The 17,058-nt window shown below is 36.5% G+C and overlaps 1 protein-coding gene across 5 annotated transcripts in view; it reads left to right on the top strand.

Moving 5' to 3' along the window:
* Window positions 1-17,058, top strand: part of LOC107703072 (rho guanine nucleotide exchange factor 10-like protein) — a 41,767-nt gene that overhangs the window by 9,542 nt on the left and 15,167 nt on the right. For 4 of the 5 annotated variants that reach the window (XM_016505585.1, XM_016505584.1, XM_016505583.1 and 1 more), the window contains 15 exons: window positions 813-875; window positions 3,487-3,630; window positions 4,424-4,557; window positions 5,353-5,466; window positions 6,609-6,717; window positions 6,983-7,086; window positions 7,706-7,783; window positions 8,279-8,458; window positions 9,222-9,338; window positions 9,467-9,559; window positions 10,260-10,430; window positions 12,059-12,204; window positions 13,496-13,668; window positions 14,917-15,032; window positions 16,376-16,503. In XM_016505585.1, coding sequence (XP_016361071.1) covers window positions 813-875; window positions 3,487-3,630; window positions 4,424-4,557; window positions 5,353-5,466; window positions 6,609-6,717; window positions 6,983-7,086; window positions 7,706-7,783; window positions 8,279-8,458; window positions 9,222-9,338; window positions 9,467-9,559; window positions 10,260-10,430; window positions 12,059-12,204; window positions 13,496-13,668; window positions 14,917-15,032; window positions 16,376-16,503 — 1,870 coding nt within the window. The remainder of the gene's footprint in view (window positions 1-812; window positions 876-3,486; window positions 3,631-4,423; window positions 4,558-5,352; window positions 5,467-6,608; window positions 6,718-6,982; window positions 7,087-7,705; window positions 7,784-8,278; window positions 8,459-9,221; window positions 9,339-9,466; window positions 9,560-10,259; window positions 10,431-12,058; window positions 12,205-13,495; window positions 13,669-14,916; window positions 15,033-16,375; window positions 16,504-17,058) is intronic. The other variant, XM_016505586.1, reaches the window with a different exon arrangement.

Raw genomic sequence — 17,058 nt, 5'->3', positions numbered from 1 at the left:
TTTTAATTTTAAAAATTGTAAAAAAAAAAAAAAAAAACAGTTAAGAAAATATAGTTAAGTCAATGTTGAAATTTCAAACGGACATTGTAAACGTACTACAATATCAACATTGATTCGATTCACAAAACGGAAACAAAGCTCAGCAGTGTTTCAGCCTTTTTCCATGGCGTTTGGGATTAAATGTGGCTGGGAAGGCATTTCAGTACTTAAATCTGACAAATCTGTTTGAAAATGTATCTCCAGGTTCACATTTTGGGCCAGAGTGCCTCTATACAGCTATCCAGAAGTCTCCCCACAAACATGCTCCGACAGGTTGGTGGCTCTGTAAAGGGGCTGTGCCATGCCTTCCTGTAAATCCACACTAATGCACAAATCAGCATGGAAATCAGAGATCTGAAAAATAGCAATGAATTATCCAATCCAGACCCACAGGAATCTCACGGGAAAGAAAACAACACACCCATGCCAAATGTCCACACTTGGTTCAGCCTAATAAATCAGATTATTTGGAGATTATTTTTTTAAAATTCTGTTGCAATCCAATCAAATAACACAACAAACAAGTGATTGAGCAAACAAAATCATACAGTGAATATAAAATCCCTTGTCAATATAATTCATTATATTCCTAAATTGTGAAATCTGCATTGGAAACAACTGTATGCATGTTCCAAATACTTCATGTAAACTAACAAACTACTTGGCATGATTTTGAGAAGTCCTGGTAGCGTCAACAATTCAACGGCCATAGTAGAAGTGACTTCAAAGCCGTGTCCCTTGGCTGTTAAACAATCTCTGCTATGTGTGTGCAGCCCCAGTCTACTCTCGGGAATGGTTCAGTGTGGTTTCAGAGCTCACTCTGCGACTGCATAAAGGTACAATCCCCACTCCCCAGGACAGTTGGAATAGCTGTGCCGTTTTTGTATTTGACTGTAGATCTCCTTTGTCTATTACACGGCTCTCTGGAATACTTGATTCTGATTGGTCAGTCCCCACCTTCAGCCGTCTGATATTTCCTAATATTCTGTGTCGCCCATGGCAGTACTGTATAATCCGTCTGCTCATATTGGTAAATTAAACTGGAGCTACGTTCTTGTCTCTTGTGTCATGGCAGACTTGCTCTCTCTTGCAAGATGCAACTGGCAGCTTCTTTTTTCTCAGTTATTAATTGTATTGATAATTACCTCAGAGGATATACATTTTCATATTACTGCAATAGTTGCAGTGTTCGTCTTACTGCTAAGTTGATTGTTTTGTATGTTATAGTTGACCATTTTTAATAGCAGAAACTTGTAATATTATTACAATTTATAATAACTCTGTTTTCTATTTTAATATATTGTACAATTGTATTTATTCCTGTGATGGCAAAGCTGAATTTTCACCAGCCATTACTCCAGTTTTCAGTGCCACATGATCCTTCAGAAATCCTTCTAATATGCTGATTTATTACTTTCAATATTGAAAACAAACAAATCAAAATGACTGCATAATACTTTTGTGGAAACCGTGATACTTTTTTCAGGATTCATTGATGAATAGAAAGTTCAAATGACCAGCATTTATTTGAAATATAAATATTGGGAACTTTCAATCAATTTAAGGCAACCTTGCCAAATAAAAGTATTAATTTCTTTAAAAATAAAATCCTACTGACCTCAGACTTTTGAATGGTAGTGTATTTATTTGTTTGATCAGTAGCCGTGTAATAATAAACGGTCTATTTTGCAATAATAACCAGCTGACTTTACATTATCCTTTACATAGATCATAGTTAGATGTCTTGATCCTTTTGAACCTTTTGTTTAACAACATTCAGGAATAATTAGCAACCCAGTCAAGTCTTTTTTGTTGGAGTATTACTGTTGGAGTATTTTGGCATCATAGTACTGACGTTTTAGGCTGTAGATAGACTTATTGCAACTATAAATACAGGCTGTTGCTGTGTCATGACTAATAACGAGAATTGGCTTCTATATCCACTCCCTGCTGCTGTCATTTCTACACCCTTTTAGATCTTTGTGTCTTTTCCTCAGTGTATAAACATTTACTTATGTGCAACATCACACTGACAATCATTGTTGTCTACAAAGCCACATAAAAATACAAGTAAAGCTATATCAACAACATCTGTGACAAGATGTTGATTATTGCAGAAAATAATTTTGAGCCGCACATGTTGAGAGAAATGCACTTATGCAAGTGCGATGACAGAAATGCAACTGTTTCCCCATAGATTGCCATAATGTTTCGCACATTTTTACAAACTGCAAGATAAGAAATGATTTTCTGTGGTAAACAGCATGCCACGGATGCTTAACTTGGGTTTAACCTGGAATATTCCCAAGAAAGATATTTATATTGTACTCCTACTCCTAATTAACGTGTTCTCAGAATTTTAAATGATCTCCCTCTGACATCCCAGACAGTAGTCTCGATATATCCTTAAGATATTCAGAGGCCTAAACAGTTTAAAGAACCTTTCACTTTGAGATATTTTAAGTTCCCGTGGGGGAGACTCAGCAGGCGACTTCATTAGGTAAAAAGAGGTTGTCAACAAATCTTGTACACACTGTCACAGTACAGACAAGTATTGTCAATCTGCCGTTCGTGTAGGAGTATGTTTGTTATTTTTAGTGCTGTTGTCAGAATGCAAGCTCAAATCTATGTCAAAAGGATTGTTAATGTGCTTTTCTGTGCTAATCATGGCTGAATTTCATTTGCACTCAGTTTCTCAACCAGCACTTAGCTTAAAGTGATAGTTCACCAAAAAATGAAAATGTACTCACCCTCATGCCAGTTTCTTTCTTATTTTGAACATAAAAGAAAATATTTTGAAGAATGCTGGTAATCAAACAGTTGATGGTCCCCATTGACTTCCATAGAATTTCTTTCCCTACTATGCAAATCAATGGTCCCACTTCCACAGCCCAAAGACATGCAGGTTAGGTGAATTGAAGATTCTAAATTGTCCCCACCGACTTGTGTGTGTATAACAGGCTTGTGCATGGATCGACTTGTGTATAGATCAACTGGTTCTTGCCATGAATATAGCCATAGATGCTGGAATGGCATTAAGAAGAAAATAAACAAACAAACAAACATGGAAATCAATGGGGACCAACAATTGTTTGCTTCTTCAAAATATCTTATTTTGTGTTCACCATAAAAAAAATAAACTTGTTTGGAATGACATGAGAGTGAGTAAAGGATGACAAAATTGTCATTTTTGGTTGAACTATTCTTTTAATACATCGCTGAGGTTCTGATGAATGATTATCAAATGATGTTTGCCGTTATTGTGCTTCAAATTAGATCCTAAACCCAATGTCCCTCCCACTTAAAGTAGTATCCTATCCTTTTTTTGTTATTCGTGCTTGCTTAGAATATGCTCAAGTATCCATCAAACAGTTCTATTAAGAGTCTATTATCCTTTATGTAATAGAGTTTATTAGATGTATTTAGAAGTTTTTGTTGACACTCTAGGTCTCGCTCCTCAAGGGAAAGCCGTTCCTGAATCAGATGAAAATTCACCCTCTGAACAACTGAAGCAGATCTCAGCTCCTCCTGCTCGCTCAGAGGTCATCTACGATGATGTGCCTTGTGAGAACATCACGCCACCAGATGCAGGTCAGTGTCTGACTGTGGGCGTCATCTGTCCAGATCAGTAATGTCATCACCCATAGGAAAATTCTCACTTGAGAGCTATTGAATATCTCAAATAATTCTTATTGATTTGTTTGATTGGGTCTGCTTCAGGACTTGGACGAAAATCTGATGACGTTTAGGGTTATATTTATGCAGAAATATAGAAAATTCTAAAGGGTTCACAAACTTTCAAGCAGCACTGCATATTACACTGTGTTGTGATCTATGGGTTGAAGGAAATATCCGCAAACTTAACACAGAAATGTACTGGTAATTTTCTGCCAGAGCATTATCTGTTTTATTCCGATTATACTCCAAAATGTTACAAACCGTGCACAGATTTGCAGTGTTTGCAACCAAGAATCAGATTTCAGACATTTCCTTCTAGTCAAGTTAAACTTCCTGGCCTGTTATATCTGCATGAAGGACTCTTTGAAGAAACATCTGAAACAAACAAATATACATAAATTCTCTAAGGAAGGTGACAGATCTTCCAGCCTTGGCCATTGAACGGGGTACTTGAACTCACTAGGGGCATTCATGAGTTTGAGGAGGCCATGCGACCCAGAACCAAAAAAGTGCAGATGCTAATAAAGTGCAAACTCAGAGCAATAATTCTACAGTCAGTGCATTCATATAGCACGGTTTATTTTCACCCTGTAGTAATTTGCCTATACCAACCAACCCATGTACAGTATGTTTCCGGTTTAGATGTATCTTGACTCAGGACATCTTACTTCCTCCTTCCTCATATTTTTTCGTGATTATTTTTTAGGGGATGATGTGATCTACGAGGAGGTGCAGAGGTCTGGTGAGTCCGGACTGATAGACAACGGCTGGGGCTCCAGTGAGTTTGAGAGTTACGACGAGCAGTCAGACAGCGAGACCAAGCAGCCCACCCGCAATAAGGTACAAATACACTGCCCATTTATTATCCAATCTCTCTAAATAAGTAATAAAATGATTAAATTACATATTCTGCATTGTTAGTCAAAAGCCATATCAAAACAGTGCTCTATTCATGCTGCCCAGCATTAGCTTAGCCAATGGCGTGTGTATGTGTAGGGGCAGGGCTATTGATCTGTCTGACCAGTGGCTGATAGGAGCGTGATTGAAACCTGTTTGAAAACAATCACTATTTATGCTAATTCTGTTCAGTGATACTAGTAGAGCAGAAATTACACACTTCAACTTTAAAAAAGGAAAGGATTTTTTTGGCACTTGGTTTCTTTCAGTTCTCCTTTCTTGCTGGGTTTACCTTGTTCCTGTTCTTAGTTAATGTCTGTTGATGCATGCTGAGAGGATCAGGTCTTAATCCACAGATGTTGCACATCATGCATGAAAACAGGTACAGAAAGCCTTAACTAAACTAACCAGACTGCAGTCTGAACTTGGGTACTTCTTTTTAAGGAATAATTTGTGAGTAGTAGAGCTGTTTGATGTGTGAAGTTTTAGTACCGTGAACCGAGACAGACACTCTCTGAGGCTAAATCTCTGGTCTTCTTCACGCTGTTATGTCTGTCTTCAGTTCCCTCTGTTGTTGGCCTTGATGTTATCACTGTCTGCCTGTGTTTGTCACTCCCTCAATCTCATTGTTTTCCTCCTTCTCCCCTCTTTTTTTGCCATCTTTCTTTATGCACTGATATATTTCAACCCCCACCCCCCGTACCGCCTGTGGACATGGCTTTGCGGTAATGGATATAGATTTCCCCAGATGTACGACGTCTGAAGCAACGCTGCGTGCAGACCAGGCGTGAGCTAGCCATGCGGTTAGGGGCTCGAGATGTCTGCCAACTCAAACAAAACTATGACATTAAGGTACAATTATAGAGTGGTGGGTGTGTGGTTATCACTGATACTTGAGACATGTGACAAAACTTATGAATGACTGTGCATATATTTTCTGTCATAACTGTGATATGTCAGCTCCATAAAGGAATTGTTTTGGATTTTAGACTTTTTTTTTTAGAATTTTAGAATTTCCTCTATTTTAAGTTCAGTTAATAATTAGTAACATCAGACAAACAAAATGGCTCTTGCATGTAATACTTATGTGATATTCAAAATATATTTTAAGTAATATTTCTAAATATATTGTATTTTTTTAAAAATGCTTTTATTTAGCAGGGATGCAATAAACTGATCAATTGTGACAGAAATCTTTTGTAACAATATAAATGTCTTTACTTTTTATGAATAAATGTACTTTCTACCAAAGAATCCTGAAAAAATGCAAACATTTTTTTGCAAAAAAATTATGGTTTCCACAAAAATATTAAGCTGCAAAGCTGTTTTCAGCATTGATAATAAAAATAAATATTTCCTGAGCACCGAATCAGTATATTAGAATGATTTCTGAAGGATCATGTGACACTGAAGACTGGAGTAATAATGCTGAAAATTCAGCTTTGCCATACAAGGAATAAATTACTTTTTAGAATATATTAAAATAAAAAAACAGTCATTTTAACTTGTAAAAATTGTTCTGAATATAACTGTTTAAATGTTATTAATTTTGAGAATGGATGAAAATAGGAAACTTCTTTCAAAGACATGACAAGGAAAGTGCACATGGAAGAAGCAGTAAGCTCTGCAGCATGTTTTGTCTCAGTTTTAAGGATCAGTGTTATATTACACATTAGACTAAATCTAGATTATGTAGATTTAGTTGCAATTTCAACTGTTCACCAAAATTCATATATAGCTAGTAGTTATAGTATTCCATCATGCTAATCATTGTACAGTGGAGACTCAGAGTAATTTTTGTACGATGAAAATGAAACTGTGAAATTCACTGAGTGCTGCAACTGAGCAGAGAGGGACCTTGAGGGTTTGTCCTGGTGCTGCTGAACACACTGATCCACAAACAGGAATTTATCTCTTCTCTTTTAGTTTTGCTGAATCATTTTGTTCCTTGCTGTCATCTTATGCACTCAACTGATCTCTCTTTCCTCCCATAGGTTCAACAGCTCATGAAAGCAGCTAGGAATGGCACGAAAGATGGACTGGAAAAGACCAAAATAGCCATGATGCGAAAAGTGTCCTTCCTGAGTAAAAAAGACTGCACAGGTTTGACTTTTTGACTCTCATTTCCTCTTGTTAGTGTCTGGTGTTTTTTTCTGACACCTGGTAGGTTACAGTATAGAAACAATGCTAGAGACTAGATGCCTCTTTGAATGTTTGAGTTATTCTGAGATAGCAAGTGGCATGTTATTACAGAGCTACAGAATAGTGTTTACCTAGAGGGAGAAGTGAGCCGAGATGGAAGGTATTGGAAAAGTAGATGCCAGTGGGAATGAGGAGTTTAACTGTGCTTTTGACTCTCAATGTGCAGATGACACAGAGGAAGATTCTGGATATCTGGATGTGACTGTATCTGAACTCAAACATCCACCACCTCAACTTTCTCCAATGCCAGAAGGGCTCAGTAGCCAACAGGTGCGTGTTTGTATGTACTTAAGCGTGAATCGGCCTACATTACTGTCAGTATCATACGTGTCCTGCTCATTTATGACATATTTACATACTCTACCTTAAAAATACTTTTGGTCAGTAAGATTTGTTTATTTTTGAAAGATAGTAATACCTTTATTATGCAAGGATTCATTAAATTGATCGAAAGTGACAAAGACAATGTTACAAAAAACTATTTCAAATAAATGCTGTTCTTAATTTTTAAAACTTTCTAGTCATCAAAGAATCCTGAAAAAATATATATTTTGGGTTTTTTTGCAAAAATATTCAGCAGCACAGCTGTTTTCAACATTGATAATAATAAGAAATGTTTCTTGAGCACCAAATCAGTGTGTTAGAATGATTTCTGAAGGATCATGTGACACTGAAGACTGAAGTAATGGGTTTGGCATCACAGGAATAAATGGCTTTTCAAAATATATTAAAACGGAAAACAGCTATGTTCATTTGTAGTTATATTTAACTGTATTACTGTATTTTACTGCTGCCTTGGTAAGCATAGGAGCATATTAAGCCACTGATTTGCTGTCAGTTAACCTAATTGAATTCAAATTCCTATTTTGCATTATTTTGTATGTCACAGGTTGTCAGGCGTCATATTCTTGGCTCTATCATCCAGAGTGAAAGAAGCTACTTAGACTCACTCAAGAGGATCCTGCTGGTCAGTGACACAATTATGACATTACATATGACTGTAATACTATATCAGGATTCTGAATGATCACTTTTCTAATAATGCAAGAAACAGAAATATTCCTCAAATTTCTTAATGAAGTGTAAAGGAGGGCAAAATTAGGAATATAACACAAGAGGGAAAATATACCCTGTTAAAAAAAATTGCGTAAGGTATTTTGCTGGTCTTAATCTGGTTAGCCAGCTGGTCCCTCAGCCTAAAGATGTAAAACTGACCATCCTAACCTTCTTGGGCAGGGTGGTTTGCACTTTTCTTTCTGCAGGGTAAAGACAAAATTTATGAATACACCCTTTATCTTATTGTGCTATTAAAGCTGGGAGATTCATTAATTCTATTGTATTATATTAAACTGACAAAAACAGATGTGATTTTTTTTTTTATTTAATCAACAGAGAGATAAAAACCCAAGCTGAACATCCTGACCAGACTCACTCATACCTACCATCTGAATTTATATTTTAGGAATATAAGAAGCCTTTGATGGAGGCGGAGCCCCGGATCCTGAGCTTGAAGAAGATCCAGCCTATTTTTTATAGGCTGAAGGAGATCCTGCAGTGTCACTCCATGTTTCAGATTGCTCTGGCCTCCCGTGTAGCAGAATGGGATAATACTGAGAAAATCGGAGACCTTTTTGTTGCTTCAGTACGTCTCCTGTTGTTCTACTAAAACGTTCAATCTGTGGTGTGTTTTACAGCTTCTGTTTTTTTGTTCATTGAGCTTTCTTTTTTTGCTTTGGTTACAAAGACTTTAAGATTTCATTGATTTGCCTCTAATTTTTTTCACACTTGTTTTTGATTTGAAACACTGCACAGTTGCATAGCATTGATCCAGCTGATTTGTATGGCCACAAATATAACCTTTTGTATTCCCCTTCACGTTAAGATGAAGATTTTTGCATAAGGGTTGTCAGATCTGCTTATCAAAGTCAGTTGGACTTTATAATGTTCTGTATTTATAACCTAACATGACTCACTTTCTTTTGTTTCTGTGATGAGAGATCTTTGCAGATGGAAAATCGGAACATCCTGTAGTCAGCAGTTCTATTAAAAGTGTGCTAATTTCCTCTGCATGATGCAGACTATGCTCTGCAACTGAGCACATAACGTTTGATCAGTAAATGCAGAACAGTCTTGCAAATAGTCCCTTCATATTGACAGTTATAATACCCTTTCAAATGGTACTAATATATACACTTTAGGTAACGTTAAAGTACTAAAATGTACCATTTAGGGATAAATAAGATATAAAGATGTTTAACTGCCCCAGTGACAACTTTGTACCTTTTTTCTCGAAAGTGTGTAGATTACAGAGCATTGGGTCTCGAAGTACATGGATCTTATGCTATGTCTGAGCTGTGGATTGTTATGTCTGCCACTGAGCTGATCATTGTTTTCATCTCCTCCAGTTTTCCAAGTCAATGGTGCTAGATGTATACAGCGACTATGTCAACAACTTCACCAGTGCTATGGCTCTTATCAAGAAAGCTTGTATGTCCAAGCCAGCATTCTTGGAGTTTCTCAAGGTGAACTTCTCAACCCACTGCTAATTGTTCACTGTTTGTATGGGAAAGCTGCACTTGCATTTACACTAATCTAGTCTAGTCTAGTCCCTGTCTTTTCTGACCTGTTTTTGTGTTCTTCTGGGTTGCAGAAGAAGCAGGCTGCCAGTACAGACAGAATCACTCTTTATGGCCTGATGGTCAAACCAATTCAGCGCTTTCCTCAGTTCATACTCCTACTGCAGGTTAGTACTCCGAAAGCTCCAAACACACTCTCTCTCTCACACACACAAACACACACACACAAAGCTAATGACGAATGACAAATAAGATTTTTATAATGGTGGAATTTCCTCAGACTGTTACACATGGGGAAGTGAAAGACTGTGCAGATAACGCTCACATATGTAAAACTTAACCCTGATGAAATCCCTTGTGTATGCTGATTACTTGTATAAGACTTTCTTATTTTACTACAGAAGCAAAAGTCAAGTTCTGCAAGGATTTTTTGTCATTAAATCAGTCTTATATTCAATGACTTCATTTGTATGTAATCTCTGGGGTGCTGAGGCTTTTACCACTGGCTGTTTTTCTGGGACATTTGAGTTCATATAGAGGGTGTACTATAGCATGGTTGTTTAAAATGTGTTTGAGACTACAGTTAAAAAATGAGCTGAAATAGCTAAATTAGAGCGATTACAGAAAGGCTGCCAAGAAATAGAATTAACAAATGTTAACTGAGTAAAGTAAAATTCTAAACTGGTAACTGGATTGTTATTTGCGTATATCCCACAGTTCATGGTTTTTCTGGCTTTGAGCATGCCACTTAACATAATTTGCTTGCAGGGGACCTTGTAATAAGGTCTAAATGGCTTAATTTGGCTAAATGACAAATTAGGTAGTAATTACTGAATATATGCAGATTTATCTGTCTGTGTTTCACAGGACATGCTGAAAAACACCCCTGTGGGGCATCAAGACAGGCTGCCGCTGCAGCTGGCCCTCACTGAGCTCGAGACTCTCGCCGAGAAGCTGAACGAGCAGAAACGGCTGGCCGAGCAGCTCGCTGAAATCCAACAGCTCACTCGCAGCGTCAGCGACCGTAACCTCAGTAAGGTCAGAGACCACTTTACTACAAACACACACTTCAAAGCATTACCAACCCAAAAACACAATGATATGGCTTTACAAGATAATTTGGCAGGCAGTGTGAAAGGACATGAGCTGTCAGTGTGATCAAACTGCTATTTTCCACATTTCCTCTTTCTAGAAATAGCTTTGACAAAGATGTTTCCTCGCCAGGGTGGCGGGTTGTCAGTGAAAGTAATTTTAGTAGCAGCTATTAAAGACCCCCTTATATCAAAAGTTTTGTGTTTCATTTCATGTCTGTTATCTCTGAGGTCATCTATCTGCTCGCCCTTCCTAAAATATTGTATAAAGTCAACTATAGCAAATGTGAAAAGACAACATATTGTTTATACTGTCATATACTGTCAAGCCAAAAAAAGTTATTAAAAAATTCTCTAGAATATTTACTTTTATTTACTAGATTATTTATGAAAGAGTATTTGTTGTATTGAGTTAACAGCATATTTTTGTGTATTTCTTTCTTTCCACTTAAAATTAATGTTTAAATATAAACTAGAAAGCAAACATTTGTCAGTTTAAATTTATTTGTATTATACTTACATGTTGTTTGCAAAATGAAATTTGCTTTTATGTCATACAGTATAAAATGTATGATTGTAAGTCGCTTTGGATAAAAGCGTCTGCAAAATGACTAAATGTAAATGTAAAATATTCTGTCGTTTTAGTCTAATTCCAAAAGAAGGTAAAATATTTTCTGAAAATTATTTATTATCTGAAAATTATTTACTTTGTATTCAGTTAACTGCATTTTTTGCTTATTACTTTCTACCCACTATTAGTGAGATGCTAAATTATAATCCTGAAGACAAACATTTTAAATTGATTTAAATAATTTATTTAGGAATTTCAGAAGGTTCAAGATCTGCATGTTTGCATTGAGGAGGAAACAAAGTAATAGGATTTACTTTACATTCAGTTTGTATGCTTTTTTTGTATGCATTTTAATTAAGCTAAAATGACTGATGTTATATATTAATATTAATATAAGTTATATTAATAATAATAATATATTCATTTAGATCTTTTAATTCATCCTGTGACCCCTAGTGTGCCCCGGCCCCCTGGTTCAGAACCACTGCACTAGAGCGTTCCCACTTCCCTCAGCAGCTGCAATGCACACATACAGGTGCATCTCAATAAATTAGAATGAGCTGTTATAGGAGCAATAGCCATGTGGGCAGCGCTGTGTCATATGCCATAGCTGTGCACAAGGTGTTTATCACAGCTCCAGACTTATTTGTTCATTAATGACGTCATCAGCGACTAGTCGACTTCGCCTCGACTTTCATCACATAAAAGTCGACTTTAAAAAATCAGAAGTCGTTCAACTCCTATCATATGCAAATAAGCAGTTTTTGAATCCCCAAAGGTTGCATCACTCTAACCTCTGTATTTGTTCAGTTGCAAATGTGTTACATTCAAGGATGTTAGTGTGAGAATAGGAATGAAATTAACATGATGAAGATCAATCAAAAGACATTACTTCAAAGTCAAGAATCTAAACTGAAGAGCCCAGACATACAGGTGATACAAGTGTTCTATCATGGTGTGGATATATTCATTTACTTTTTAAAACTGTTTATTTTTTTTTACAGCAACTGAACTCGGATCAGAAGCAGTTGATTCTGTCTGAGACACTGATTGAGACCGTCTATGGCGAGAAAGGTCAAGTCCTCAAGTCTAAGGAGCGCAAAGTCTTCCTCCTGAATGACATGCTCGTCTGTGCAAACATCAATGTGAAGTAAGCAGTCCTCTCATATGTGCACATCACAACTCATTAAGAAAGCTGTTAACCCAAAAATGAAAATTTTGTCATCATTTACTGACGCTTGTTTGGAATAAAAAAGAGGTTTAGCAAAATGTTCATGCTGCTTTTTTATATAATGAAAGAACCTGGTGACCTAGAGCTGTCAAGCTAAGAAAATGATGACAAAAGGCACCATAAAAGTAGTTCATATGACTCATATGCTATATTCCAAGTCATCTAAAGCCGTATTATAGCTTCGTTCTGAGGAAAAGACAAAATTAAAGTTGTTTTTCACTGATAATGTCCTCCTCTGACACATCTCTCAAATTTCATTCATGTTCAAATCCGGCATGTCAAAACATGTCACATCAGGTTTGACATAATTTGAAGTCATTGGTTCTCTGCTGGTTTCATAACAGATTTCAAATGCCAGATTTAAATATGTACATATGCATGCTTACATATGTACATGTTTAAATTGCACAAATGAGGTTTGGTGGGGCGAGAGAATTTTCTGTAAATAATCTTAAATTAAAAGCTATCATATGGCTTCAGAAGAATTGTTAGATAGTGCATGATTCAAATGATCTACTTTTATGATACTTTAATGTAATCTTTGGAGGTCACTATTTACTTTTGTTGTGTGGAAAAGAGAAGTGCAAACATCCTGCCTAAACTTTTCTTATGTGTTTAACAGAAGAATGAAAGCCATAAGGGTTTGGAATGACATGAGTGTGAGTAAATGATGACATACGTTTCATTTCTGGGCTAATTAGCATAAAGTAATAAATGAATACAGTTAATTGCTACAGAAAATTAGAATTCAGTTACTTGCTCATAATTTATGAATTAAGGCCATCTCCTTATTAACTCCCTCTCAACTGACACATAGATACACTGAAACGGGCATTGATAACATCTTTGAGGATCCAAGGTAACATTCTCACATCTGCCAGGTTTTTTCATTAATGACCACTGGGTCATGCTGTTTTCAAAGACTTCGGATCAGAATGATTTTACACTGGCTTCAAAGTTCTTCTGCATTCTTCAATCTCATCGAACGGTTCTCAATGCAAATCATGTATAAACATGAATAATAATTTCCTGAAATCACAGTAGGGTGTGAGGCTCTCTGGGAATCTTTCTGATCACAAAGCTCTAATTGCCTGTCTGATTCCTGGATCTCCGTCACTATCGTTCAGACGCCATCTGATTATGTGTTATTTGTAATTGTGAGTCGGACTTTTTTGTGCAATCTTAAAGTAATGCTTTTGTATTTAATCAGAGGCCCACCAGATATCAGCAGCCTAGTCCCCATCGGTCCAAAATACGCAGTTAAATGGAGTGCACCCCTGCTGCAAGTGCAAGTGGTGGAGGTGGGCCAGGAGACCCCCCAGTGTAAAGACAGCATCTACCAGCAGAGTGGAAGCAAGCGCCTGAGCTCCACCAACTCTCAAGGTTGCTATTTTTAAAGAGTGCTCCTTTCATGTGGTTAGAGGAGCATAGCTAAAATAAAGAACTTGGTTTTTAGATGTAGATGGTAAAGCTGGATCATATAGAATAGAAAAGTTGTTTTAAAGTGTAGTAATATTTTCAAATATTACAGTTTTTATTGTATTTTTGAATAATTGCAGCCTTGAACCCAAACTATCTATCTATCTATCTATCTATCTGTCTGTCTGTCTGTCTAGATACATAGATATATAGATAGATTTAGATATATGATATATGAGATATACAGTATATGTATATACATACACACACATTGTAATATTTTGAAGATTAAATTCTTAATATTTTATATCATTTTATTTTCTTTAACTCTTAATATTTTATATCATTTTCTTTTCTTTTTAAAAATGTAAAATATTTTGTCATTTTAATTTATTCAAATATCATCATTGCATTATTTTTAAGAAATATTATTTATAATAATAATAGTATTATCTTTACCTACATGTTGTAATATAAACAGCCTGTCAGAATTGACACTAAATGCTTCTTGGTTCGAGTTGAACATTATTGGATGTGGTGTTCTCAAAATAACTTTTTGTGTGCTTCATTAAAAGAACTGGCTCATAAGAGTCATTTATGAATTGTAAAGGAATGGAAATTAATTAATTAGAGTACACTAGTTGCATTGTTTGTATTATAGTGGAGCAGGGAACACTGTCTAATAGTATTAATATTCAATCTCCTTGTAAATTATTGTATAGATTTGTACTGTTCTCTAACACTGGTAAACACAAGAAATTCCAATTTCCCCACAGTTATACCAGCTATACCTTTAACAAATCATCTCAGAGCTAATTTCGGTACACAGTCCTTCTGCTGCATTCGTCTTGTTCAGCAGACTTCAGGTTTCCTCAGGGCTCAATGTTAAACCCAGTTCATACTCTCCAGCAGGGGAAATATACACTGACAGTCAGAGGACACAACAGAGAGTCTAATTCCAGTATAAAATGAGCCGAAAGTCCTTGGGTGACTTTTTTTCTTCTTTTCTTACATCAGAAAGTTCAACCTCTTCTCTACATCTTTCCTGCTGTGTTTGAGCTTTCAGCCTGATGCAAATACTGCACAGAATTACAATGTTAGTTGAGCGCAGCCGTTCCGTTGCAAGAGTTTGCTGGGGGCATATCATTTCAGACCCAAAAGCTTTAATGTGAATATAAATTACTGATTATCATGGAAATGTTATTTGTTCAGGAAAGCTGTTTCTGGGACCACCGCGGCTATATCAGGACCTGCAGGAGTTACAGCATGATCTTTCTGTGGTGGAGGAAGTCACGTTGTTGGTGGGCACCCTGCAGGGATCATACCAGGTAAAGTCCTTAATCATCCGCAGCTTCGCACACCTGATCAATTTCTGACTGCTAGTGAATAATTCCCTTCATGTTAGGGTTGTGCAAAGCTATGTATTTTCATAGTCGAATAGTCTAAATGACTAGTCGGCCTTAAACGGATAATTCATCCAAAAATGAAAATTCTGTCTTCGTTATGCATTATATTATTTGTGAAACACAAAAAAGATCAAACAAACCACTTTTCTCAAAAAAGTCAATTTAAACATAAACAGAACATTCATTTTTGGGTGAAAAAAGCAGCATCAGAGCAGCCTTAAACATTGTTTGAAACATGACATGAGAGTTTATTTCATGAATAATAATTTTATAGTTTCAGATTAGTATTTATATTTTCAGAATTTCATTAATTTTGTGGCATAATTTCTGCAGATGTTTATTTTGACTAGCTTTGCTAGTATAGGATCATTCACAACCTTGCATTCATTATTAAATATACGTCCACCCTGACTAATATTCAAGCCTTACTGACAGCTACTATAAATATATACGCTAAACATTTGCAACCTTCTATTGCACAAATCTTGTTCAAACAAAAAAAGGATTATGCATACTAACAGAAACATTGCTCACAGCAGGCGATTTGAAGTCCGACAGTAATTGTCTTGAAATGTATTGTTGAAGATGGTGGATTTGTAACAAAAGCCCTGCTGTGATGGCTGTAGCTGCAGTGCTTTCAAGGGGGTGAATTTTGAGATGCAACCTCTCTGAGAGAGTTTACCGCGCTGACAGTCTAACAGCACGCTAAAGCACAGCACGCTGTCACTCTCCACATGAAGTTTCCATTGTAAATCAATTATTTTTAAAGCACACCTGCTAAAAATTTTGAAAATCAAAAACAAAAAATCTGGAGAAATGCTGGTCAACCTCAGTGATCGACTAGTCGACCCATTCGCAGTCCTATAGTGTGCAACGGTTTTCTCCATAGGGAAATTGCTTTTTAACAACGATAGGTAAATAGTCTTGTACTGTTGTCTTTTTGTCCAATTTTCAGTTACTTTTTTACTTCAAATCAAAGTTTCTAATGTTGTGGTTCACCTCAGAGCTGGCTGGTTTGGTTCATGGCTTATAATGCTTTTTAAAATCCCTGTGGGAAAAATGAATGGAAAAAACACTTCCAGAACCAGCGTCGCTGAAAAACCGGGCGGGCATTAATGCACACTATTGTGTCGCTTTCTCGCTCTTTAACCTCTCCTTGTGCTAATTATGTTGCAAAGGTCAAAAAGCAGGGTGCTAAGTGTGGTAACCGGTTCTTAGTCAGTCTGACAGCTGTCTCCCGTAAATGTGACTGTGTACGTGTTCAGAATCTCAACACTACGGTGGGGCAGGACTGGTGCATGGCTCTTCAGAGGCTCATCCGCATCAAAGAGGACGAGATCCAGTGTGCCAACAAGTGCCGTCTACGGCTGATGGTTCCTGGGAAGCCTGACAAGTGAGTGCCGACTACCCACTGATGCCAGTGGGCACAGGTTACACAAAATAGAGCTGCGCATTGAATTCCCCTCAAATGGGGGTGGATGTGACAGTTACACTGACTGAAACATAGTCATTCATTTCATCACACTTGTACCAGAAGGATTTAGATTTCTTGGATTTGTCTTGGACTTGTCTTGGACAGGCTCTTTGGAGTTACTCTATCAGTCCACAGAGCCAAAAGAATTTTGCTGATCAGTTGGAGGTTTAAACACAGACTGAACAGCTTTTAAGATTTAAGCTTTCTTAAAGTCTGATAGACCATAATGGTTTAAGGCAGTGATCTTCAACCTTTTTTAGGACAAAAACCCCCTGGGTGGATAACCCTGTTACATACAGCCTTTAATATGTTTTATTATTATTATTATTAACATTGATGATAAGTTTCTTTAGCACCAAATCAGCATATTGGAATGATTTCTGAAGGATCATCACAGGAATAAATTACATTTTAAAATATATTACAATAGAAAAGTAATGTTAAATTGCAATAATATGTCACATTTATAGTTTT

Source organism: Sinocyclocheilus anshuiensis, unplaced genomic scaffold, assembly GCF_001515605.1.
Source record: "Sinocyclocheilus anshuiensis isolate Anshui unplaced genomic scaffold, SAMN03320099.WGS_v1.1 scaffold883, whole genome shotgun sequence".
Lineage (NCBI taxonomy): Eukaryota > Metazoa > Chordata > Actinopteri > Cypriniformes > Cyprinidae > Sinocyclocheilus > Sinocyclocheilus anshuiensis.
Note: the sequence above shows the minus strand (reverse complement) of the source record. Positions and strands in the feature narration are given on the sequence as shown.